The 25,398-nt window shown below is 51.7% G+C and overlaps 3 protein-coding genes across 9 annotated transcripts in view; 1 reads left to right on the top strand and 2 right to left on the bottom strand.

The window, feature by feature from the left end:
* LOC141072630 (uncharacterized) overlaps positions 1-15,444 on the bottom strand; it is a 40,214-nt gene extending 24,770 nt beyond the window's left edge. The window contains exon 1 of one of the 6 annotated variants that reach the window (XM_073559920.1): positions 15,267-15,444. In XM_073559920.1, coding sequence (XP_073416021.1) covers positions 15,267-15,444 — 178 coding nt within the window. Of the gene's footprint in view, positions 1-926; positions 963-15,037; positions 15,200-15,266 lie in introns of those variants that run through there. The other 5 variants (XM_073559923.1, XM_073559922.1, XM_073559921.1 and 2 more) reach the window with 5 other exon arrangements.
* AP5S1 (adaptor related protein complex 5 subunit sigma 1) lies at positions 15,419-19,279 on the top strand. The gene is made up of 3 exons (XM_073559926.1): positions 15,419-15,558; positions 18,507-18,691; positions 18,774-19,279. The coding sequence occupies exons 2-3, from the start codon at positions 18,516-18,518 to the stop codon at positions 19,183-19,185; spliced, it is 588 nt and encodes a 195-aa protein (XP_073416027.1). The 5' UTR covers positions 15,419-15,558; positions 18,507-18,515; the 3' UTR covers positions 19,186-19,279.
* A 1,180-nt stretch (positions 19,280-20,459) lies between these two features.
* ALMS1 (ALMS1 centrosome and basal body associated protein) overlaps positions 20,460-25,398 on the bottom strand; it is a 55,053-nt gene continuing 50,114 nt past the window's right edge. For both annotated transcript variants that reach the window (XM_073559918.1, XM_073559919.1), the window contains exons 10-18: positions 24,846-25,001; positions 23,082-24,451; positions 22,851-22,956; positions 22,568-22,738; positions 22,217-22,461; positions 21,981-22,143; positions 21,129-21,192; positions 20,864-20,963; positions 20,460-20,662 (exon numbers count right to left, since the gene is read on the bottom strand). In XM_073559918.1, coding sequence (XP_073416019.1) covers positions 20,618-20,662; positions 20,864-20,963; positions 21,129-21,192; positions 21,981-22,143; positions 22,217-22,461; positions 22,568-22,738; positions 22,851-22,956; positions 23,082-24,451; positions 24,846-25,001 — 2,420 coding nt within the window. In that variant the 3' untranslated portion in view covers positions 20,460-20,617. The remainder of the gene's footprint in view (positions 20,663-20,863; positions 20,964-21,128; positions 21,193-21,980; positions 22,144-22,216; positions 22,462-22,567; positions 22,739-22,850; positions 22,957-23,081; positions 24,452-24,845; positions 25,002-25,398) is intronic.

Genomic DNA, 25,398 nt, shown 5'->3' with positions numbered 1-25,398 from the left:
GTCGGGGATGCTCACCTATACAGTATACAGCTCTGCTCACTGTATATAGCTAAGGTCGGGGATGCTCACCTATACAGTATACAGCTCTGGTCACAGAATATAGCTCAAGTCAGGGATGCTCACCTATACAGTATACAGCTCTGCTCACGGTATATAGCTCAGGTCAGGGATGCTCACCTATACAGTATACAGCTCTGCTCACAGTATATAGCTCAGGTCGGGGATGCTCACCTATACAGTATACAGCTCTGGTCACAGTATACAGCTCAGGCCGGGGATGCTCACCTATACAGTATACAGCTCTGGTCACAGTATATAGCTCAGGCCGAGGATGCTCACCTATATAGTATACAGCTCTGGTCACAGTATATAGCTCAGGTCAGGGATGCTCACCTATATAGTATACAGCTCTGGTCACAGTATACAGCTCAGGGATGCTCACCTATACAGTATACAGCTCTGGTCACAGTATACAGCTCAGGTCGGGGATGCTCACCTATACAGTATACAGCTCTGGTCACAGTATATAGCTCAGGCCGAGGATGCTCACCTATATAGTATACAGCTCTGGTCACAGTATATAGCTCAGGTCAGGGATGCTCACCTATATAGTATACAGCTCTGGTCACAGTATACAGCTCAGGGATGCTCACCTATACAGTATACAGCTCTGGTCACAGTATACAGCTCAGGTCGGGGATGCTCACCTATACAGTATACAGCTCTGGTCACAGTATATAGCTCAGGCCGAGGATGCTCACCTATATAGTATACAGCTCTGGTCACAGTATATAGCTCAGGTCAGGGATGCTCACCTATATAGTATACAGCTCTGGTCACAGTATATAGCTCAGGTCAGGGATGCTCACCTATACAGTATACAGCTCTGGTCACAGTATACAGCTCAGGTCGGGGATGCTCATCTATACAGTATACAGCTCTGGTCACAGTATATAGCTCAGGCCGGGGATGCAGACCTACACAGTATACAGCTCTGCTCACAGTATACAGCTCTGGTCGCAGTATATAGCTCGGGTCGGGGATGCTCACCTATACAGTATACAGCTCTGGTCGCAGTATATGGCTCAGGTCGGGGATGCTCACCTATACAGTATACAGCTCTGGTCACAGTATATAGCTCGGGTCGGGGATGCTCACCTATACAGTATACAGTTCTGGTCACAGTATATAGCTCAGGTCGGGGATGCTCACCTATACAGTATACAGCTCTGGTCGCAGTATATGGCTCAGGTCGGGGATGCTCACCTATACAGTATACAGCTCTGGTCGCAGTATATGGTTCAGGTCGGGGATGCTCACCTATACAGTATACAGCTCTGGTCACAGTATATAGCTCGGGTCGGGGATGCTCACCTATACAGTATACAGTTCTGGTCACAGTATATAGCTCAGGTCGGGGATGCTCACCTATACAGTATACAGCTCTGGTCGCAGTATATGGCTCAGGTCGGGGATGCTCACCTATACAGTATACAGCTCTGGTCACAGTATATAGCTCAGGTCTGGGATGCTCACCTATACAGTATACAGCTCTGGTCGCAGTATATGGCTCAGGCCGGGGATGCTCACCTATACAGTATACAGCTCTGGTCACAGTATATAGCTCAGGTCGGGGATGCTCACCTATACAGTATACAGCTCTGGTCGCAGTATATGGCTCAGGCCGGGGATGCTCACCTATACAGTATACAGCTCTGGTCGCAGTATATAGCTCAGGTCGGGGATGCTTACCTATACAGTATACAGCTCTGGTCGCAGTATATGGCTCAGGTCGGGGATGCTCACCTATACAGTACACAGCTCTGGTCACAGTATATGGCTCAGGTCGGGGATGCTCACCTATATAGTGTACAGCTCTGGTCACAGTATATGGCTCAGGTCGGGGATGCTTACCTATACAGTATACAGCTCTGGTCGCAGTATATGGCTCAGGTCGGGGATGCTCACCTATACAGTACACAGCTCTGGTCACAGTATATGGCTCAGGTCGGGGATGCTCACCTATACAGTACACAGCTCTGGTCACAGTATATGGCTCAGGTCGGGGATGCTCACCTATACAGTATACAGCTCTGGTCGCAGTATATGGCTCAGGCCGGGGATGCTCACCTATACAGTATACAGCTCTGGTCGCAGTATATAGATCAGGTCGGGGATGCTCACCTATACAGTATACAGCTCTGGTCGTAGTATATGGCTCAGGCCGGGGATGCTCACCTATACAGTATACAGCTCTGGTCACAGTATATAGATCAGGTCGGGGATGCTCACCTATACAGTATACAGCTCTGGTCGCAGTATATGGCTCAGGCCGGGGATGCTCACCTATACAGTATACAGCTCTGGTCACAGTATATAGATCAGGTCGGGGATGCTCACCTATACAGTATACAGCTCTGGTCACGGTATATGGCTCAGGTCGGGGATGCTCACCTATACAGTATACAGCTCTGGTCGCAGTATATGGCTCAGGCCGGGGATGCTCACCTATACAGTATACAGCTCTGGTCACAGTATATAGATCAGGTCGGGGATGCTCACCTATACAGTATACAGCTCTGGTCACGGTATATGGCTCAGGTCGGGGATGCTCACCAATACAGTACACAGCTCTGGTCACAGTATATGGCTCAGGTCGGGGATGCTCACCTATACAGTATACAGCTCTGGTCGCAGTATATGGCTCAGGCCGGGGATGCTCACCTATACAGTATACAGCTCTGGTCACGGTATATGGCTCAGGTCGGGGATGCTCACCTATACAGTATACAGCTCTGGTCGCAGTGTATAGCTAAGGCTGGGGATGCTCACCTATACAGTATACAGCTCTGGTCACAGTATATAGCTCAGGTCGGGGATGCTCACCTATACAGTATACAGCTCTGGTCACGGTATATGGCTCAGGTCAGGGATGCTCACCTATACAGTATACAGCTCTGGTCGCAGTATATGGCTCAGGCCGGGGATGCTCACCTATACAGTATACAGCTCTGGTCGCAGTATATAGATCAGGTCGGGGATGCTCACCTATACAGTATACAGCTCTGGTCGCAGTATATGGCTCAGGCCGGGGATGCTCACCTATACAGTATACAGCTCTGGTCACAGTATATAGATCAGGTCGGGGATGCTCACCTATACAGTATACAGCTCTGGTCGCAGTATATGGCTCAGGCCGGGGATGCTCACCTATACAGTATACAGCTCTGGTCACAGTATATAGATCAGGTCGGGGATGCTCACCTATACAGTATACAGCTCTGGTCACAGTATATGGCTCAGGTCGGGGATGCTCACCTATACAGTATACAGCTCTGGTCGCAGTATATGGCTCAGGTCGGGGATGCTCACCTATACAGTATACAGCTCTGGTCACAGTATATAGATCAGGTCGGGGATGCTCACCTATACAGTATACAGCTCTGGTCACGGTATATGGCTCAGGTCGGGGATGCTCACCAATACAGTACACAGCTCTGGTCACAGTATATGGCTCAGGTCGGGGATGCTCACCTATACAGTATACAGCTCTGGTCGCAGTATATGGCTCAGGCCGGGGATGCTCACCTATACAGTATACAGCTCTGGTCACGGTATATGGCTCAGGTCGGGGATGCTCACCTATACAGTATACAGCTCTGGTCGCAGTGTATAGCTAAGGCTGGGGATGCTCACCTATACAGTATACAGCTCTGGTCACAGTATATAGCTCAGGTCGGGGATGCTCACCTATACAGTATACAGCTCTGGTCACGGTATATGGCTCAGGTCAGGGATGCTCACCTATACAGTATACAGCTCTGGTCGCAGTGTATAGCTCAGGCTGGGGATGCTCACCTATACAGTATACAGCTCTGGTCGCAGTATATAGCTCAGGTCGGGGATGCTCACCTATACAGTATACAGCTCTGGTCACAGTATATAGCTCAGGTCGGGGATGCTCACCTATACAGTATATAGCTGTGGTCACGGTATATAGCTCAGGCCGGGGATGCTCACCTATACAGTATACAGCTCTGGTCACAGTATATAGCTCAGGCTGGGAATGCTCACCTATACAGTATACAGCTCTGGTCACAGTATATAGCTCAGGCTGGGAATGCTCACCTATACAGTATACAGCTCTGCTCACAGTATATAGCTCAGGCCGGGGATGCTCACCTATACAGTATACAGCTCTGCTCACAGTATACAGCTCTGGTCGCAGTATATAGCTCGGGTCGGGGATTCTCACCTATACAATATACAGCTCTGGTTGCAGTATATAGCTCAGGCCGGGGATGCTCACCTATACAGTATACAGCTCTGCTCACAGTATATAGCTCAGGCCGGGGATGCTCACCTATACAGTATACAGCTCTGGTTGCAGTATATAGCTCGGGTCGGGGATTCTCACCTATACAATATACAGCTCTGGTTGCAGTATATAGCACAGGTCGGGGATTCTCACCTATACAGTATACAGCTCTGGTTGCAGTATATAGCTCAGGCCGGGGATGCTCACCTATACAGTATACAGCTCTGCTCACAGTATATAGCTCAGGCCGGGGATGCTCACCTATACAGTATACAGCTCTGGTTGCAGTATATAGCTCGGGTCGGGGATTCTCACCTATACAATATACAGCTCTGGTTGCAGTATATAGCACAGGTCGGGGATTCTCACCTATACAGTATACAGCTCTGCTCACAGTATATAGCTCAGGCCGGGGATGCTCACCTATACAGTATACAGCTCTGCTCACAGTATACAGCTCTGGTCACAGTATATAGCTCGGGTCGGGGATTCTCACCTATACAGTATACAGCTCTGGTTGCAGTATATAGCACAGGTCGGGGATTCTCACCTATACAGTATACAGCTCTGCTCACAGTATATAGCTCAGGCCGGGGATGCTCACCTATACAGTATACAGCTCTGCTCACAGTATATAGTTCAGGCTGGGGATGCTCACCTATACAGTATACAGCTCTGCTCACAGTATATAGCTCAGGCTGGGGATGCTCACCTATACAGTATACAGCTCTGCTCACAGTATATAGCTCAGGCTGGGGATGCTCACCTATACAGTATACAGCTCTGGTCACAGTATATAGAGTTCTGGCCAAAAGTATTGACACCCCTGCAATTCTGTCAGATAATACTCAGTTTCTTCCTGAAAATGATTGCAAACACAAATTCTTTGGTATTATTATCTTCATTTAATTTGTCTTAAATGAAAAAACACAAAAGAGAATGAAGCAAAAAGCAAAACATTGATCATTTCACACAAAACTCCAAAAATGGGCCAGACAAAAGTATTAGCACCCTCTGCCTAATACTTGGTTGCACAACCTTTAGCCAAAATAACTGCGACCAACCGCTTCCGGTAACCATCAATGAGTTTCTTACAATGCTCTGCTGGAATTTTAGACCATTCTTCTTTGGCAAACTGCTCCAGGTCCCTGATATTTGAAGGGTGCCTTCTCCAAACTGCCATTTTTAGATCTCTCCACAGGTGTTCTATGGGATTCAGGTCTGGACTCATTGCTGGCCACCTTAGAAGTCTCCAGTGCTTTCTCTCAAACCATTTTCTAGTGCTTTTTGAATTGTGTTTTGGGTCATTGTCCTGCTGGAAGACCCATGACCTCTGAGGGAGACCCAGCTTTCTCACACTGGGCCCTACATTATGCTGCAAAATTTGTTGGTAGTCTTCTGACTTCATAATGCCATGCACACCGTCAAGCAGTCCAGTGCCAGAGGCAGCAAAGCAACCCCAAAACATCAGGGAACCTCCGCCATGTTTGACTGTAGGGACCGGGTTCTTTTCTTTGAATGCCTCTTTTTTTCTCCTGTAAACTATGTTGATGCCTTTGCCCAAAAAGCTCTACTTTTGTCTCATCTGACCAGAGAACATTCTTCCAAAACATTTTAGGCTTTTTCAGGTAAGTTTTAGCAAACTCCAGCCTGGCTTTTTTATGTCTCGGGGTAAGAAGTGGGGTCTTCCTGGGTCTCCTACCATACAGTCCCTTTTCATTCAGACGCCGACGGATAGTACGGGTTGACACTGTTGTACCCTCGGACTGCAGGGCAGCTTGAACTTGTTTGGATGTATAGTATATAGCTCAGGTCGGGGATGCTCACCTATACAGTATACAGCTCTGGTCGCAGTATATAGCTCAGGTCGGGGATGCTCACCTATACAGTATACAGCTCTGGTCACAGTATATAGCTCAGTTCGGGGATACTCACCTATACAGTACACAGCTCTGGTCACAGTATATAGCTCAGGTCGGGGATGCTCACCTATACAGTATACAGCTCTGGTCACAGTATATAGCTCAGGTCGGGGATGCTCACCTATACAGTATACAGCTCTGGTCGCAGTATATAGCTCAGGTCGGGGATGCTCACCTATACAGTATACAGCTCTGGTCGCAGTATATAGCTCAGTTCGGGGATACTCACCTATACAGTACACAGCTCTGGTCACAGTATATAGCTCAGGTCGGGGATGCTCACCTATACAGTATACAGCTCTGGTCACAGTATATAGCTCAGGTCGGGGATGCTCACCTATACAGTATACAGCTCTGGTCGCAGTATATAGCTCAGGTCGGGGATGCTCACCTATACAGTATACAGCTCTGGTCACAGTATATAGCTCAGGTCGGGGATGCTCACCTATACAGTATACAGCTCTGGTCACAGTATATAGCTCAGGTCGGGGATGCTCACCTATACAGTATACAGCTCTGGTCACAGTATATAGCTCAGGTCGGGGATGCTCACCTATACAGTACACAGCTCTGGTCACAGTATATAGCTCAGGTCGGGGATGCTCACCTATACAGTATACAGCTCTGGTCACAGTATATAGCTCAGGTCGGGGATTCTCACCTATACAGTATACAGCTCTGGTCGCAGTATATAGCTCAGGTCGGGGATGCTCACCTATACAGTATACAGCTCTGGTCACAGTATATAGCTCAGGTCGGGGATGCTCACCTATACAGTATATAGCTGTGGTCACGGTATATAGCTCAGGCCGGGGATGCTCACCTATACAGTATACAGCTCTGGTCACAGTATATAGCTCAGGCTGGGAATGCTCACCTATACAGTATACAGCTCTGGTCACAGTATATAGCTCAGGCTGGGAATGCTCACCTATACAGTATACAGCTCTGCTCACAGTATACAGCTCTGCTCACAGTATATAGCTCAGGCCGGGGATGCTGACCTATACAGTATACAGCTCTGGTCGCAGTATACAGCTCTGGTCGGGGATGCTCACCTATACAGTATACAGCTCTGCTCACAGTATATAGCTCAGGCCGGGGATGCTCACCTATACAGTATACAGCTCTGCTCACAGTATATAGCTCAGGTCGGGGATGCTCACCTATACAGTATACAGCTCTGGTCACAGTATATAGCTCAGGTCGGGGATGCTCACCTATACAGTATACAGCTCTGGTCACAGTATATAGCTCAGGTCGGGAATGCTCACCTATACAGTATACAGCTCTGGTCACAGTATATAGCTCACCTATACAGTATACAGCTCTGGTCGCAGTATATAGCTCACCTATACAGTATACAGCTCTGGTCACAGTATATAGCTCAGGTCGGGGATGCTCACCTATACAGTATACAGCTCTGGTCGCAGTATATAGCTCAGGTCGGGGATGCTCACCTATACAGTATACAGCTCTGGTCACAGTATATAGCTCAGGCTGGGAATGCTCACCTATACAGTATACAGCTCTGGTCACAGTATATAGCTCAGGCTGGGAATGCTCACCTATACAGTATACAGCTCTGCTCACAGTATACAGCTCTGCTCACAGTATATAGCTCAGGCCGGGGATGCTGACCTATACAGTATACAGCTCTGCTCACAGTATACAGCTCTGGTCACAGTATACAGCTCTGGTCGGGGATGCTCACCTATACAGTATACAGCTCTGCTCACAGTATATAGCTCAGGTCGGGGATGCTCACCTATACAGTATACAGCTCTGGTCGCAGTATATAGCTCAGGTCGGGGATGCTCACCTATACAGTACACAGCTCTGGTCACAGTATATAGCTCAGGTCGGGGATGCTCACCTATACAGTATACAGCTCTGGTCGCAGTATATAGCTCAGGTCGGGGATGCTCACCTATACAGTATACAGCTCTGGTAACAGTATATAGCTCAGGTCGGGGATGCTCACCTATACAGTATACAGCTCTGGTCGCAGTATATAGCTCAGGTCGGGGATGCTCACCTATACAGTATACAGCTCTGGTCACAGTATATAGCTCAGGTCGGGGATGCTCACCTATACAGTATACAGCTCTGGTCGCAGTATATAGCTCAGGTCGGGGATGCTCACCTATACAGTATACAGCTCTGGTCGCAGTATATAGCTCAGGTCGGGGATGCTCACCTATACAGTATACAGCTCTGGTCACAGTATATAGCTCAGTTCGGGGATACTCACCTATACAGTACACAGCTCTGGTCACAGTATATAGCTCAGGTCGGGGATGCTCACCTATACAGTATACAGCTCTGGTCGCAGTATATAGCTCAGGTCGGGGATGCTCAACTATACAGTATACAGCTCTGGTCACAGTATATAGCTCAGGTCGGGGATGCTCACCTATACAGTACACAGCTCTGGTCACAGTATATAGCTCAGTTCGGGGATGCTCACCTATACAGTATACAGCTCTGGTCACAGTATATAGCTCAGGTTGGGGATGCTCACCTATACAGTATACAGCTCTGGTCGCAGTATATAGCTCAGGTCGGGGATGCTCACCTATACAATATACAGCTCTGCTCACAGTATATAGCTCAGGTCGGGGATGCTCACCTATACAGTATACAGCTCTGGTCGCAGTATATAGCTCAGGTCGGGGATGCTCACCTATACAGTATACAGCTCTGGTCACAGTATATAGCTCAGGTCGGGGATGCTCACCTATACAGTATACAGCTCTGGTCACAGTATATAGCTCAGGTCGGGGATGCTCACCTATACAGTATACAGCTCTGGTCACAGTATATAGCTCAGGCCGGGGATGCTCACCTATACAGTATACAGCTCTGGTCACAGTATATAGCTCAGGTCGGGGATGCTCACCTATACAGTATACAGCTCTGGTCACAGTATATAGCTCAGGTCGGGGATGCTCACCTATACAGTATACAGCTCTGGTCACAGTATATAGCTCAGGCCGGGGATGCTCACCTAAACAGTATACAGCTCTGGTCACAGTATATAGCTCAGGTCGGGGATGCTCACCTATACAGTATACAGCTCTGGTCACAGTATATAGCTCAGGCCGGGGATGCTCACCTATACAGTATACAGCTCTGCTCACAGTATATAGCTCAGGCCGGGGATGCTCACCTATACAGTATACAGCTCTGGTCACAGTATACAGCTCTGCTCACAGTATATAGCTCAGGCCGGGGATGCTGACCTATACAGTATACAGCTCTGGTCACAGTATATAGCTCAGGCTGGGAATGCTCACCTATACAGTATACAGCTCTGCTCACAGTATACAGCTCTGCTCACAGTATATAGCTCAGGCCGGGGATGCTGACCTATACAGTATACAGCTCTGCTCACAGTATACAGCTCTGCTCACAGTATATAGCTCAGGCCGGGGATGCTGACCTATACAGTATACAGCTCTGCTCACAGTATACAGCTCTGCTCACAGTATATAGCTCAGGCCGGGGATGCTCACCTATACAGTATACAGCTCTGGTCACAGTATACAGCTCTGCTCACAGTATATAGCTCAGGCCGGGGATGCTGACCTATACAGTATACAGCTCTGGTCACAGTATATAGCTCAGGCTGGGAATGCTCACCTATACAGTATACAGCTCTGGTCACAGTATACAGCTCTGCTCACAGTATATAGCTCAGGCCGGGGATGCTCACCTATACAGTATACAGCTCTGGTCACAGTATACAGCTCTGCTCACAGTATATAGCTCAGGCTGGGAATGCTCACCTATACAGTATACAGCTCTGCTCACAGTATACAGCTCTGCTCACAGTATATAGCTCAGGCCGGGGATGCTGACCTATACAGTATACAGCTCTGCTCACAGTATACAGCTCTGGTCGCAGTATATAGCTCTGGTCGGGGATGCTCACCTATACAGTATACAGCTCTGCTCACAGTATATAGCTCAGGCCGGGGATGCTCACCTATACAGTATACAGCTCTGCTCACAGTATATAGCTCAGGTCAGGGATGCTCACCTATACAGTATACAGCTCTGGTTACAGTATATAGCTCAGGTCTGGGATGCTCACCTATACAGTATACAGCTCTGCTCACAGTATATAGCTCAGGTCGGGGATGCTCACCTATACAGTATACAGCTCTGCTCACAGTATATAGCTCAGGTCGGGGATGCTCACCTATACAGTATACAGCTCTGGTTACAGTATATAGCTCAGGTCGGGGATGCTCACCTATACAGTATACAGCTCTGGTCACAGTATATAGCTCAGGTCGGGGATGCTCACCTATACAGTACACAGCTCTGGTCACAGTATATAGCTCAGGTCGGGGATGCTCACCTATACAGTATACAGCTCTGGTCGCAGTATATAGCTCAGGTCGGGGATGCTCACCTATACAGTATACAGCTCTGGTCACAGTATATAGCTCAGGTCGGGGATGCTCACCTATACAGTATACAGCTCTGGTCACAGTATATAGCTCAGGTCGGGGATGCTCACCTATACAGTATACAGCTCTGGTCGCAGTATATAGCTCAGGTCGGGGATGCTCACCTATACAGTATACAGCTCTGGTCACAGTATATAGCTCAGGTCGGGGATGCTCACCTATACAGTATACAGCTCTGGTCGCAGTATATAGTTCAAGTCGGGGATGCTCACCTATACAGTATACAGCTCTGGTCACAGTATATAGCTCAGTTCGGGGATGCTCACCTATACAGTATACAGCTCTGGTCACAGTATATAGCTCAGGTCGGGGATGCTCACGTATACAGTATACAGCTCTGGTCGCAGTATATAGCTCAGGTCGGGGATGCTCACCTATACAGTATACAGCTCTGGTCGCAGTATATAGCTCAGGTCGGGGATGCTCACTTATACAGTATACAGCTCTGGTCGCAGTATATAGCTCAGTTCGGGGATGCTCACCTATACAGTATACAGCTCTGGTCGCAGTATATAGCTCAGGTCGGGGATGCTCACCTATACAGTACACAGCTCTGGTCGCAGTATATAGCTCAGGTCGCGGATGCTCACCTATACAGTATACAGCTCTGGTCGCAGTATATAGCTCAGGTCGGGGATGCTCACCTATACAGTATACAGCTCTGGTCGCAGTATATAGCTCAGGTCGGGGATGCTCACCTATACAGTATACAGCTCTGGTCGCAGTATATAGCTCAGGTCGGGGATGCTCACCTATACAGTATACAGCTCTGGTCGCAGTATATAGCTCAGGTCGGGGATGCTCACCTATACAGTATACAGCTCTGGTCGCAGTATATAGCTCAGTTCGGGGATACTTACCTATACAGTACACAGCTCTGGTCGCAGTATATAGCTCAGGTCGGGGATGCTCACCTATACAGTATACAGCTCTGGTCACAGTATATAGCTCAGGCCGGGGATGCTCACCTATACAGTATACAGCTCTGGTCACAGTATATAGCTCAGGTCGGGAATGCTCACCTATACAGTATACAGCTCTGCTCACAGTATACAGCTCAGGTCGGGGATGCTCACCTATACAGTATACAGCTCTGCTCACAGTATATAGCTCAGGCCGGGGATGCTCACCTATACAGTATACAGCTCTGGTCACAGTATATAGCTCAGGTCGGGGATGCTCACCTATACAGTATACAGCTCTGCTCACAGTATATAGCTCAGGCCGGGGATGCTCACCTATACAGTATACAACTCTGGTCACAGTATATAGCTCAGGTCGGGGATGCTCACCTATACAGTATACAGCTCTGCTCACAGTATACAGCTCAGTTCGGGGATGCTCACCTATGCAGTATACAGCTCTGGTCACAGTATATAGCTCAGGTCGGGGATGCTCACCTATACAGTATACAGCTCTGGTCACAGTATATAGCTCAGGTCGGGGATGCTCACCTATACAGTATACAGCTCTGGTCACAGTATATAGCTCAGGCTGGGGATGCTCACCTATACAGTATACAGCTCTGCTCACAGTATATAGCTCAGGCCGGGGATGCTCACCTATACAGTATACAGCTCTGGTCACAGTATATAGCTCAGGCTGGGGATGCTCACCTATACAGTATACAGCTCTGCTCACAGTATATAGCTCAGGCCGGGGATGCTCACCTATACAGTATACAGCTCTGCTCACAGTATATAGCTCAGGCCGGGGATGCTCACCTATACAGTATACAGCTCTGCTCACAGTATATAGCTCAGGTCGGGGATGCTCACCTATACAGTATACAGCTCTGCTCACAGTATATAGCTCAGGCCGGGGATGCTCACCTATACAGTATACAGCTCTGCTCACAGTATATAGCTCAGGCCGGGGATGCTCACCTATACAGTATACAGCTCTGCTCACAGTATATAGCTCAGGCTGGGGATGCTCACCTATACAGTATACAGCTCTGCTCACAGTATATAGCTCAGGTCGGGGATGCTCACCTATACAGTATACAGCTCTGGTTACAGTATATAGCTCAGGTCGGGGATGCTCACCTATACAGTATACAGCTCTGGTCACAGTATATAGCTCAGGTCGGGGATGCTCACCTATACAGTATACAGCTCTGCTCATAGTATATAGCTCAGGTCGGGGATGCTCACCTATACAGTATACAGCTCTGCTCATAGTATATAGCTCAGGTCGGGGATGCTCACCTATACAGTATACAGCTCTGCTCATAGTATATAGCTCAGGCCGGGGATGCTCACCTATACAGTATACAGCTCTGCTCATAGTATATAGCTCAGGCCGGGGATGCTCACCTATACAGTATACAGCTCTGCTCATAGTATATAGCTCAGGTCGGGGATGCTCACCTATACAGTATACAGCTCTGCTCATAGTATATAGCTCAGGTCGGGGATGCTCACCTATACAGTATACAGCTCTGGTCACAGTATATAGCTCAGGCCGGGGATGCTCACCTATACAGTATACAGCTCTGGTCACAGTATATAGCTCAGGTCGGGGATGCTCACCTATACAGTATACAGCTCTGCTCATAGTATATAGCTCAGGTTGGGGATGCTCACCTATACAGTATACAGCTCTGGTCACAGTATATAGCTCAGGCTGGGGATGCTCACCTATACAGTATACAGCTCTGGTCACAGTATATAGCTCAGGTCGGGGATGCTCACCTATACAGTATACAGCTCTGGTCACAGTATATAGCTCAGGTCGGGGATGCTCACCTATACAGTATACAGCTCTGCTCACAGTATATAGCTCAGGTCGGGGATGCTCACCTATACAGTACACAGCTCTGGTCACAGTATATAGCTCAGGCCGGGGATGCTCACCTATACAGTATACAGCTCTGGTCACAGTATATAGCTCAGGTCGGGGATGCTCACCTATACAGTATACAGCTCTGGTCACAGTATATAGCTCAGGTCGGGGATGCTCACCTATACAGTATACAGCTCTGCTCATAGTATATAGCTCAGGTCGGGGATGCTCACCTATACAGTATACAGCTCTGCTCACAGTATATAGCTCAGGTCGGGGATGCTCACCTATACAGTATACAGCTCTGCTCACAGTATATAGCTCAGGCCGGGGATGCTCACCTATACAGTATACAGCTCTGGTCACAGTATATAGCTCAGGCCGGGGATGCTCACCTATACAGTATACAGCTCTGCTCACAGTATATAGCTCAGGCCGGGGATGCTCACCTATACAGTACACAGCTCTGGTCACAGTATATAGCTCAGGCCGGGGATGCTCACCTATACAGTATACAGCTCTGCTCACAGTATATAGCTCAGGTCGGGGATGCTCACCTATACAGTACACAGCTCTGGTCACAGTATATAGCTCAGGCCGGGGATGCTCACCTATACAGTATACAGCTCTGCTCATAGTATATAGCTCAGGTCGGGGATGCTCACCTATACAGTATACAGCTCTGCTCACAGTATATAGCTCAGGCCGGGGATGCTCACCTATACAGTATACAGCTCTGGTCACAGTATATAGCTCAGGCCGGGGATGCTCACCTATACAGTATACAGCTCTGCTCACAGTATATAGCTCAGGCCGGGGATGCTCACCTATACAGTATACAGCTCTGGTCACAGTATATAGCTCAGGTCGGGGATGCTCACCTATACAGTATACAGCTCTGGTCACAGTATATAGCTCAGGTCGGGGATGCTCACCTATACAGTATACAGCTCTGCTCACAGTATATAGCTCAGGTCGGGGATGCTCACCTATACAGTATACAGCTCTGCTCACAGTATATAGCTCAGGTCGGGGATGCTCACCTATACAGTATACAGCTCTGCTCACAGTATATAGCTCAGGCCGGGGATGCTCACCTATACAGTACACAGCTCTGCTCATAGTATATAGCTCAGGCCGGGGATGCTCACCTATACAGTATACAGCTCTGCTCACAGTATATAGCTCAGGTCGGGGATGCTCACCTATACAGTATACAGCTCTGCTCACAGTATATAGCTCAGGTCGGGGATGCTCACCTATACAGTATACAGCTCTGCTCATAGTATATAGCTCAGGTCGGGGATGTTCACCTATACAGTATACAGCTCTGCTCATAGTATATAGCTCAGGCCGGGGATGCTCACCTATACAGTATACAGCTCTGCTCACAGTATATAGCTCAGGTCGGGGATGCTCACCTATACAGTATACAGCTCTGGTCACAGTATATAGCTCAGGCCGGGGATGCTCACCTATACAGTATACAGCTCTGGTCACAGTATATAGCTCAGGTCGGGGATTCTCACCTATACAGTATACAGCTCTGCTCACAGTATATAGCTCAGGTGGGTCACGCACCTATCACGAGTCTCCGTCACTGAGCGCGCTCCTGAATGCATTGCGCGCCTTCATTGGCCTTGTCCAGCAATCAGCGTCAGCCTAATTGCAGCCTGGCAGCCAATGAAAGCCCGGAGTGCAGAGCCAATGAGCGGCTGCAGCTCCAAGAGACTGACACTCCCCTGACACGCCCACTACCTGACTCGTCTTGAAGTGCAGCCCCGCGCGCCGTCCTGTAGTGAGGAGACACTTCGGCGCCCGCTGTAGCTTCTGCCTCTGGCCCCGCCTTATTAGGGGTTAGGCTCCGCCCTTTTCGGTGACGCCTCAGTAGCAGTTTCCTTGGAGACGTGGTCATATGACCAATTCTCGCCATCATGGCCGCCGCCTGCTCCGGGGTCCGCGCGTAGTTGGGTGCTCGGCCGTCGTGCTGCCGCCTCTATATTCCGCGCTCCTGTGACGTCACTCCCGGCTCTCGGGGCCTCGTCTACCAGTAATTATTGCTTTACCTTATAGTTATCACAGACCGCACACTGCTGTCCGGGTATTGGGGGGCAGCGGCCGGACCCTGTCTGTCTCAGGTGATATCTGGACCTGGGGGGCTTCTGGTTCTTGTTGGGGGGCAGCGGCCGGACCCTGTCTGTCTCAGGTGATATCTGGACCTGGGGGGCTTCTGGTTCTTGTTGGGGGGCTCCGGCCGGACCCTGTCTGTCTCAGGTGATATCTGGACCTGGGGGGCTTCTGGTTCTTGTTGGGGGGCAGCGGCCGGACCCTGTCTGTCTCAGGTGATATCTGGACCTGGGGGGCTTCTGGTTCTTGTTGGGGGGCTCCGGCCGGACCCTGTCTGTCTCAGGTGATATCTGGACCTGAGGGGCTTCTGGTTCTTGTTGGGGGGCTCCGGCCGGACCCTGTCTGTCTCAGGTGATATCTGAACCTGGGGGGCTTCTGGTTCTTGTTGGGGGGCAGCGGCCGGACCCTGTCTGTCTCAGGTGATATCTGGACCTGGGGGGCTTCTGGTTCTTGTTGGGGGGCACCGGCCGGACCCTGTCTGTCTCAGGTGATATCTGGACCTGGGGGGCTTCTGGTTCTTGTTGGGGGGCACCGGCCGGACCCTGTCTGTCTCAGGTGATATCTGGACCTGGGGGCTTCTGGTTCTTGTTGGGGGGCTCCGGCCGGACCCTGTCTGTCTCAGTTGATATCTGGACCTGGGGGGCTTCTGGTTCTTGTTGGGGGGCTCCGGCCGGACCCTGTCTGTCTCAGGTGATATCTGGACCTGGGGGGCTTCTGGTTCTTGTTGGGGGGCTCCGGCCGGACCCTGTCTGTCTCAGGTGATATCTGAACCTGGGGGGCTTCTGGTTCTTGTTGGGGGGCACCGGCCGGACCCTGTCTGTCTCAGGTGATATCTGGACCTGGGGGGCTTCTGGTTCTTGTTGGGGGGCTCCGGCCGGACCCTGTCTGTCTCAGGTGATATCTGGACCTGGGGGGCTTCTGGTTCTTGTTGGGGGGCACCGGCCAGACCCTGTCTGTCTCAGGTGATATCTGAACCTGGGGGGCTTCTGGTTCTTGTTGGGGGGCTCCGGCCGGACCCTGTCTGTCTCAGGTGATATCTGGACCTGGGGGGCTTCTGGTTCTTGTTGGGGGGCTCCGGCCGGACCCTGTCTGTCTCAGGTGATATCTGAACCTGGGGGGCTTCTGGTTCTTGTTGGGGGGCTCCGGCCGGACCCTGTCTGTCTCAGGTGATATCTGAACCTGGGGGGCTTCTGGTTCTTGTTGGGGGGCACCGGCCGGACCCTGTCTGTCTCAGGTGATATCTGAACCTGGGGGGCTTCTGGTTCTTGTTAGGGGGCACCGGCCGGACCCTGTCTGTCTCAGGTGATATCTGGACCTGGGGGGCTTCTGGTTCTTGTTGGGGGGCTCCGGCCGGACCCTGTCTGTCTCAGGTGATATCTGAACCTGGGGGGCTTCTGGTTCTTGTTGGGGGGCAGCGGCCGGACCCTGTCTGTCTCAGGTGATATCTGGACCTGGGGGGCTTCTGGTTCTTGTTGGGGGGCTCCGGCCGGACCCTGTCTGTCTCAGGTGATATCTGGACCTGGGGGGCTTCTGGTTCTTGTTGGGGGGCACAGGCCGGACCCTGTCTGTCTCAGGTGATATCTGGACCTGGGGGGCTTCTGGTTCTTGTTGGAGGGCTCCGGCCGGACCCTGTCTGTCTCAGGTGATATCTGAACCTGGGGGGCTTCTGGTTCTTGTTGGGGGGCAGCGGCCGGACCCTGTCTGTCTCAGGTGATATCTGGACCTGGGGGGCTTCTGGTTCTTGTTGGGGGGCACCGGCCGGACCCTGTCTGTCTCAGGTGATATCTGGACCTGGGGGGCTTCTGGTTCTTGTTGGGGGGCTCCGGCCGGACCCTGTCTGTCTCAGGTGATATCTGAACCTGGGGGGCTTCTGGTTCTTGTTGGGGGGCAGCGGCCGGACCCTGTCTGTCTCAGGTGATATCTGGACCTGGGGGGCTTCTGGTTCTTGTTGGGGGGCAGCGGCCGGACCCTGTCTCAGGTGATATCTGGACCTGGGGGGCTCCGGCCGGACCCTGTCTGTCTCAGGTGATATCTGGACCTGGGGGGCTTCTGGATCTTGTTGGGGGGCACCGGCCGGACCCTGTCTGTCTCAGGTGATATCTGGACCTGGGGGGCTTCTGGTTCTTGTTGGGTGGCAGCAGCCGGACCCTGTCTGTCTCAGGTGATATCTGGACCTGGGGGGCTTCTGGTTCTTGTTGGGGGGCAGCGGCCGGACCCTGTCTGTCTCAGGTGATATCTGGACCTGGGGGGCTTCTGGTTCTTGTTGGGGGGCAGCGGCCGGACCCTGTCTGTATCAGGTGATATCTGGACCTGGGGGGCTTCTGGTTCTTGTTGGGGGGCAGCTGCGAGATCCTGTCGGTGTCGGGTGATAGCTGGACCCCCCCAACTTTTGGTTCTTGTTGGGGGGGCAGTGGCTGGACCCTGTCTGTCTCAGGTGATATCTGGACCTGGGGGGCTTTTGGTTCTTGTTGGGGGGGCAGTGGCTGGACCCTGTCTGTATCAGGTGATATCTGGACCTGGGGGGCTTTTGGTTCTTGTTGGGGGGCAGTGACTGGACCCTGTCTGTATCAGGTGATATCTGGACCTGGGGGGCTTTTGGTTCTTGTTGGGGGGCAGTGGCCAGACCCTGTTGGTCTCAGTTGATATCTTGACCGGGGGGGGGGGGGGGGGGGGCTTCTGGTTCTTTTTGGGGGGCAGCGGCTGGACCGTCGGTCTCAGGTGATATCTGGACCTGGAGGGCTTCTGGGTCTTGTTGGGGGGCACCGGCCGGACCCTGTCGGTCTCAGGTGATATCTGGACCTGGGGGGCTTCTGGGTCTTGTTGGGGGTCAGCAGGGCCGTTAATTTCATACTGATGCATTGTATATTGCAGAGCTGCGCCATGGTCTATGGTTTCATCATCCACACAGTGGGTCCTGCTCCTGGGGGTCCACCCTGCAGAGTCCTATACCAGAGAATTTTCACCTGCGGAGTCTTAGACGATCAGCAGCGGATGGATGATGAATTTCTAGAGAAGGAGAATGTGAGGAGGAAGGAGCAGATGTCGGCTGTGGCTCGGTAATGTCCCCCGCTGCACGGACAGATCCCCCCCCCTGATGTGCACATCTCCCATGATGCATTGGTCCCTTCTCTTCCTCAGGCAGGTGGAGTCGCGGTGTCTCCTGAGACGTCAGGCCTCCCATCGTCCGGCTGCTGATTCGGAGGAGATGGTGGTTCTCCATGAGGAGGATGTCGGGGTCCTGGGGTTATCTGCAGGGTCGCCATTCCCTCAGGAGATGGTCGTGCTCTGGGTCGGAGTTCACCTCTTCGGCTTCACTTTGATTTGTGACCTCCAGGAGAACCTGACGCTGGCGGAGATGACGCTGCGGATGATGGTGAAGTATCTGCTGGAGACGCTGCGTCTCCTCACCCACAGCAGTCACGCCGTCCTCCGCGCCGACAAGATGGAGCTGATCCTGGACGCCTTCATACCGCAGGGGACGCTGCTGTTCCTCAGTCACGCGGCCGTGCAGGCGCTAGAGAAGGAGCTAAGCGGGTGCTTGACCGCCTGAGGAACAGCGGCCCCCTCACCACGTCATACGGGACGACGGAAGCCACGTTGACCACCTATCCTGTGTAAATAAACTTTTTTTTTTTTTTTTTCAAGATCTCTGCTTGGTGTCAGTGACTAGAAATCATCTATTACAAGGTCACATGGGGGGTACTTACTTTCACAGTAGATCTGTACTTATTGTGGGCTTGAATAACTGAGTATTCGGTGGAGTCACATGGCCGGTTATGGGGTCCGACCATATCCTCCAAACACAACCAGAGCTGCAGCCACAGTGTCATACCTCCAAGTTAAGGCCCTGTCACTAAGCGAGATCGATGCTGAGTCACTAGAACTGTGACGTTAAAGTGATCTTACCAGCGAGATCGCTGTGTGTGACACTGACCGGCCCCCCTGCCGGGTATCGTTGATCGTGCCCGAAATGGCTGGACATTTCTTTGGTCGCTCATGTCCCGCTGAGTCGCTTGTATCGTCACGTTTGACACCTAGCCTAACGACCTCGTTAGCGACTCAGAAGCAAGACAAGGTGGGGATTAGCGTTCCCGTTTCCACGCCTACCTCGGCTCCGATTGGTGGTCACTACAGCGTCCTGATTGGCGGGCTTTCTTTTAAAAGAGGATAACAAAGTAGCGCTTCAGTTCTTTGTTCCTGACCCGGGCTTACCATACGATAGGCGATTAAACCAAAGCCCTCCCTCAAGTAGAGCGAAATATACCCCAAAGATACATACCGTCAACACTGAATTGGCGTCTGGGTAAATCAATCTGGAATCACAGCCCGTGAACGCTACTAGGGCAGGCGGTGACCGTTACTCGGGTGTGCTAGCCAAAAGACGTGTTCGAGAACAATGAAATGGAGCGCTAGTACGTCACCTTTTAAATGCACGGCCAATCAGGACGCGGTAGCGTCCACCATTCAGAGCTGAGAGAGCGCAATCCACACCTGTGTAAATACAGCGTCACAGTACATCCCTCATCGAGGTGTGAATCGTCAATGGAACATGCAATGTGACAGGGTCCCAACGACCAGCGACATCGTTACAAAGGTCGCTATGACACGCTAGATCGTTGCTCCGTTGTTGGGTAGATTGGACTGTCTGACATCTCAATAGCGACCACATAGCAATGCGGCAACGATCCCTGTCGTGTCGTATCGCTGTTGGGATCGTTATAGCGTCGCTAGGTGTGACGGGACCTTTACACTGCCCTCTGCTGGAGGGAGACGCCCGAGAAGGAAAGTGCAGCTGTGACTGGAGACGGATGAGAAACACTGAAGTCAAATATATTACGTTTATTTAAATTATAAAACCACAAAAATATAAAGTTTACGTCTGCTAAAAAAATAATAATACCCAAATCTAGGAAAAAATGCAGGAAGGGTTCAGCACTGCCACATGTGCGGGGGAGAAGGCATTGCCTGGTGCTGGGAAGGGGTCAGTTCCAGGGGGTCTTCCTGCCCAGAATGCGATTGGTCACTTTCTACAAGAGAGGAAAATCAGATGATCAGCCGACTCCCAGCAGCACAGAGGATTTCAGACGAGCACAGAGAACTGAGTGGTGTACGTATATGCCAGAAGATGGTGCCATCTTGTGGCATGTTGTAGTATTACAGTGTTCGTCTGCAGCGGGAAGCTGCTGCAATCCTGTGGTGGTGATGTTGTAGTACTGCAGGATACTAACCTTCCGGAAGAGCTGGGCTTTCAGGCGATAGGTCTCATACTCTGATCTTCTCTTTTCTTCTTCCTTTCTCTTCCTGATTTCTGGGAGTTGCTCATAAATCCTGGAATAAACACAATGAATACCGGCGCGTCCACCCCAGCACTGTGTCCGCAGCCTGTAGACACCTATGGTAACCCTGCAGTCTCCTCCATACACTGCACCTCTGCCTGGCATTATAACACCAGGGCACAGATGTCGTCATCCCGCCACAGCACCCACGTCTCACCTCTTGGACCTTTGGATCATCTCTTTTTTCGGGATGGTTCGGTCCTGCTGCAATAATCTGGAATCTATAATGAGGGGAAACGTATGTGGTGACGGGTTATAACCAGTGCACTTCATTACACAGATCCGGAACTAAAGCCGACAGGAACCAGAAGAGGCCCAGCAAAGATGGAGAGAATGTCAGGCGGGCCTGGAGGAAGAAGAAGAGGGGCAGAGGGGGCCTGGAGGAAGAAGAGTGAGGCTTGGCACAAAGGAGACGAGCAGGAGAGACAGAGGGAGAAGGAGGGCCAGACACCTGCAGGAGGAAGAGGAGATACAGAAAAAAGGAAGAGGAGAAAAAATGGAGTGGGGCCTGGAACGAAGAAGAGGAAGAGCGACAGGGTGGGACATGGAAGGAAGAGGAAGAGCGACAGGGTGGGACATGGAAGGAAGACGAAGAGTGACAGGGTGGGACATGGAAGGAAGAGGAGGAGCGACAGGGTGGGACATGGAAGGGAGAGGAAGAGTGACAGGGTGGGACATGGAAGGGAGAGGAAGAGTGACAGGGTGGGACATGGAAGGAAGACGAAGAGTGACAGGGTGGGACATGGAAGGAAGAGTGAGACATGGGAGGAAGAGTGACAGGGTGGGACATGGAAGGAAGAGTGAGACATGGGAGGAAGAGTGACAGGGTGGGACTTTAAAGTTAGAGGAGGAGGGACAGGTTGGTGCCTGCAGGAAGATGAGGGACAGAAGAGTCTGCAGGAGGAGGAGGACTATTACAATGGAGGAATGGGAAAGCGGAAGATAGAAATTAAGAGTGCTGGATCGGGTCATCATTCTGGTTTGCCCTACAACCCACAGTGGTCACCACCTTTGTATTGGGTGGCCGCTCTCCTAGACGGCTGGTTGAAGAGCTGGTCTCTCTCATCCTGGAACACGCTCTGTAATTTGCGCTCCTCTGCGAGGAGCTGCAGCCGTTTCACCCTCTCTCCGGAGTGGAAGATAAAGTCTGGCCGGTGGGACCTCAGAGCCTCCTGAGACATAACGCGGAGAATTACCCAGGACCCCGAGGACCGCGCTCTGGACACCACACTCGCCCGCCCTCACCTGCAGGGACACTTTGATGAAAGGCTTGTCTTTTGTGATGGGGACAACCCTGGTGCTGTGGATCGGGCCGTCTGCTCTCCACATGACCTGGTCCTGCTCATTCTTCTCCCGCAAGGGTTCTCGCCAGGGTTTGGTGCTGGTTTCTGTCTTGTACCAGGCCAGCACCGGACCTCTCCTCATCCGCGGCACATTCTCCTTCCGAGACTCGGATTTCAGGTTTTCAGCCGGCACAAACCAGCTTAACCCTGCAATTACAGGGAGAAGAGACCAATTATTACAGACATCAGCCACCATAACACCCGACACGTCATTAGTCTATGTCAGTATGGCACAGCTGGAGAGGTCACCAACCTGGCGGGATGTACGGCGCTGCTATGGTCACTTTCCGTTTTGATGCTCTTCTGTTCGCCTCCATGTTCACAGCAGTTGCTGTCGTCAGCCACTCACTTCCTGGAGATGGGAAGGTGGTCCCCACATCTCTCGTGTTCTTCTTGGTGCCGCTCATCACAATCTCCAGCTCTCCTACAGGAACCAGAGACACTCAGTTTAAGAGCTGGAATTGGGGGCTACATCCAAAAAGGCCACGCCGAAAGATCAGAGGCGGCCCGACAGCCGGACACCAGAGGCAGCTTACCGGCCTGGATGCCCTTGTTGTGCTTGCGGCTGCTCTTCTTCTGTCTTAGCGCTGGACTTGGTTCCCATAAATAGTTGGACATCGCGACAGACTCAGCATCCACCATCTTAAGGAGAGAAGAAGACACAATAAGTGACATGAGCGGCACCATGAGTCCTGGACCTGTATAATGCAGCCACTGCACAGGATCCCTCACACAATTCCCCCAGACACAATCTCGCGTTCCTCTACCTTAGTCCGACTCCTTGGCAGCTCCTGCGTCTCCATCCTGGAGGTCCCCCGGCCTGCTGGCGCTCGCCTTGATCCCCTCACCATCTCCTCGGTGTGTTTCTTCTGCAGGCTGATGGTGCTGTACAGACGGCCAAGTCTTGATGATGGGAGAACCCTCCCGGGTCCAAAAGCGTTAATCAGTCTGATGGTGTCTATGGTGGACACAGAGGTGCTGCCGCCGGTCATGGATGAGGCATTGCTGCCCACCTGTGACTCTGTGCTGGCGATGGTCACCATACTTCTCACCTCAGACATGGGGTCTGACAGCAGGGAGCCATAGTCAGGACTTTCCTCGCAGGATTTATCCACTGAGCCAGCATCCGGCTCAGGGTCCTCTCCCAGTTTCCTCCTGTACCACTGCTCCCGGGCGGCTTTCTTTGTTTCTCTCTTCTGATGGCTGTCCTCGTCTTTATATGACCTCAGTGAGCGATGCGGAGGGTTCTGCAGCAGCCTGGCCAGCCGCTCGAGACGCTCCACAAGGGATACCTCCACATCTCTGCTGGACTCAGTCGGCTGCCTTCTGCTTTCCGTGTATCGAGCCCACAGATCTTCCAGGCTCTGATGGGAAACGTTGCTCTGAGTTTTGGAGAGGTTCTGGTCCGGACTGCTGCTGGGGTAACCGCTCCATCCGCTGGGGATCTGTGCGCTCTTGTGACTCAGTCCTCCGGGGGTCTGCGCGCTCTTGTGACTCAGTCCTCCAGGGGTCTGCGCGCTCTTGTGATTTAGTTCTCCAGGGGTCTGCGCGCTCTTGTGATTTAGTTCTCCGGGGGTCTGCGCGCTCTCGTGATTCAGTCCTCCAGTAGTCTGTGTACTCTCGTGACTCAGTCCTACAGAGGTCTGCGCGTTCTTGTGACTCAGTCCTCCGGGGGTCTGCGCGCTCTTGTGATTCAGTCCTCCGGGGGTCTGCGTGCTCTCGTGATTCAGTCCTCCAGTAGTCTGTGTACTCTCGTGACTCAGTCCTCCAGGGGTCTGCGCGCTCTTGTGACTCAGTCCTCTGGGGGTCTGAGCGGGGGTCCGTGCAGCAGTGTCTGTGATTGTCTCCTTCCGCGATCTCACCATGGAGGCCCCGGACCCTGATCGTAGGTCACTATCAGACCGTTCTTGGGGATAATCAATTTCTGGTTGTAAAGGGAGGAACTGGTTATCCTCCGTGGAGGAGGATGGATACGGCTGCCACCCCCTGGGGTCTGACAGCTCTCTGGACTTAGACCTTCCAGGATGTCGGGGGCTGTAGGACATTTTATTTAGGTTCCCAGAATCCTGTTCTGCCAGGGATGACAGCGGAGCGGGAGCTGATGGATGCCAGGATGACTGTACGTCATCAGCCGGACCTAAAAAAGAAGAAAATACTGAATGTGTCTCCATCCAAGACGACAAGAGACATCACGTCCTGAGTCCTGGGATCCATCCACCTACTCCAGTCACATCCAGAGCTGCAGCCGCTCTGGATTATTAGGCCAGATTCCTTCCGTCACGCGGCCAACTGTCGTCATTCCATGCGGCTGATTCTTGGCTTTTCTGGGCAGACTGCAGGTCAGCGCTGTCACGCTATTCTCTGCACAGAATAATTCTGTTACATGTGAACACGGTGGTGAAGATGCCATGTACATGACGAGACTTGTCGATGTGACACTGCAGCTGGCAGAACTATGAAAGCTGCTCTGGATGTGAGTGGTACGGAGCCATACTGGTAGATCTAGTGGTCATGTTGTGGCAGCTGCTCACCTCGTGCTGACTTCTGCTTCCAGTCTGCTGTATTCAGGCTCGGTTCCTTACTGTAGATACCCTCTCGGTGTTTGGGTATACAGGGGTCTGGTAACTTTTCTGTAGCGGACCCCAAAATGTTGGGGGGAAACTTTGGCGAAATTGCATCATTGGAACCTGTAAGAAATAAGGAAGTGGAGCAACTGTTATTATTGAGGTCAAACAATGGCTGCAAGGATTTGACAGGGACATGGCTGTGGGGAAGGAGTAGGGAAGGAGTGGGTACAAGGAGGGTGTGGGGACATTGATGCGGGGAGAGCACGGGAACGTCACTGTGGGGAGGACGTGAGTGCAAGGACAGCGCGGCAACTTTAGCGAGAGGAAGGAACAGGGACGAGCGGCGAGAGGAGGGCGCGAGGACGAGTGGCGAGAAAAGGGCACGTGTGGGAGAACGGCGGCGAGTGGAGGGCTTGGGTGCAAAGACGTTGCTGGTGCGAGGAGAGTGCGGTGACGCCGGAAGGGAGAGGATGCGGGGTAAGCACGGGGATAACGGTGCAAGGAAGTCGCTGAGGGT

Source organism: Dendrobates tinctorius, unplaced genomic scaffold (genome assembly GCF_039654945.1).
Source record: "Dendrobates tinctorius isolate UK_male_01 unplaced genomic scaffold, ASM3965494v1 ptg000282l, whole genome shotgun sequence".
NCBI lineage: Eukaryota > Metazoa > Chordata > Amphibia > Anura > Dendrobatidae > Dendrobates > Dendrobates tinctorius.
This window is presented reverse-complemented; position numbering and strand designations above follow the sequence as displayed.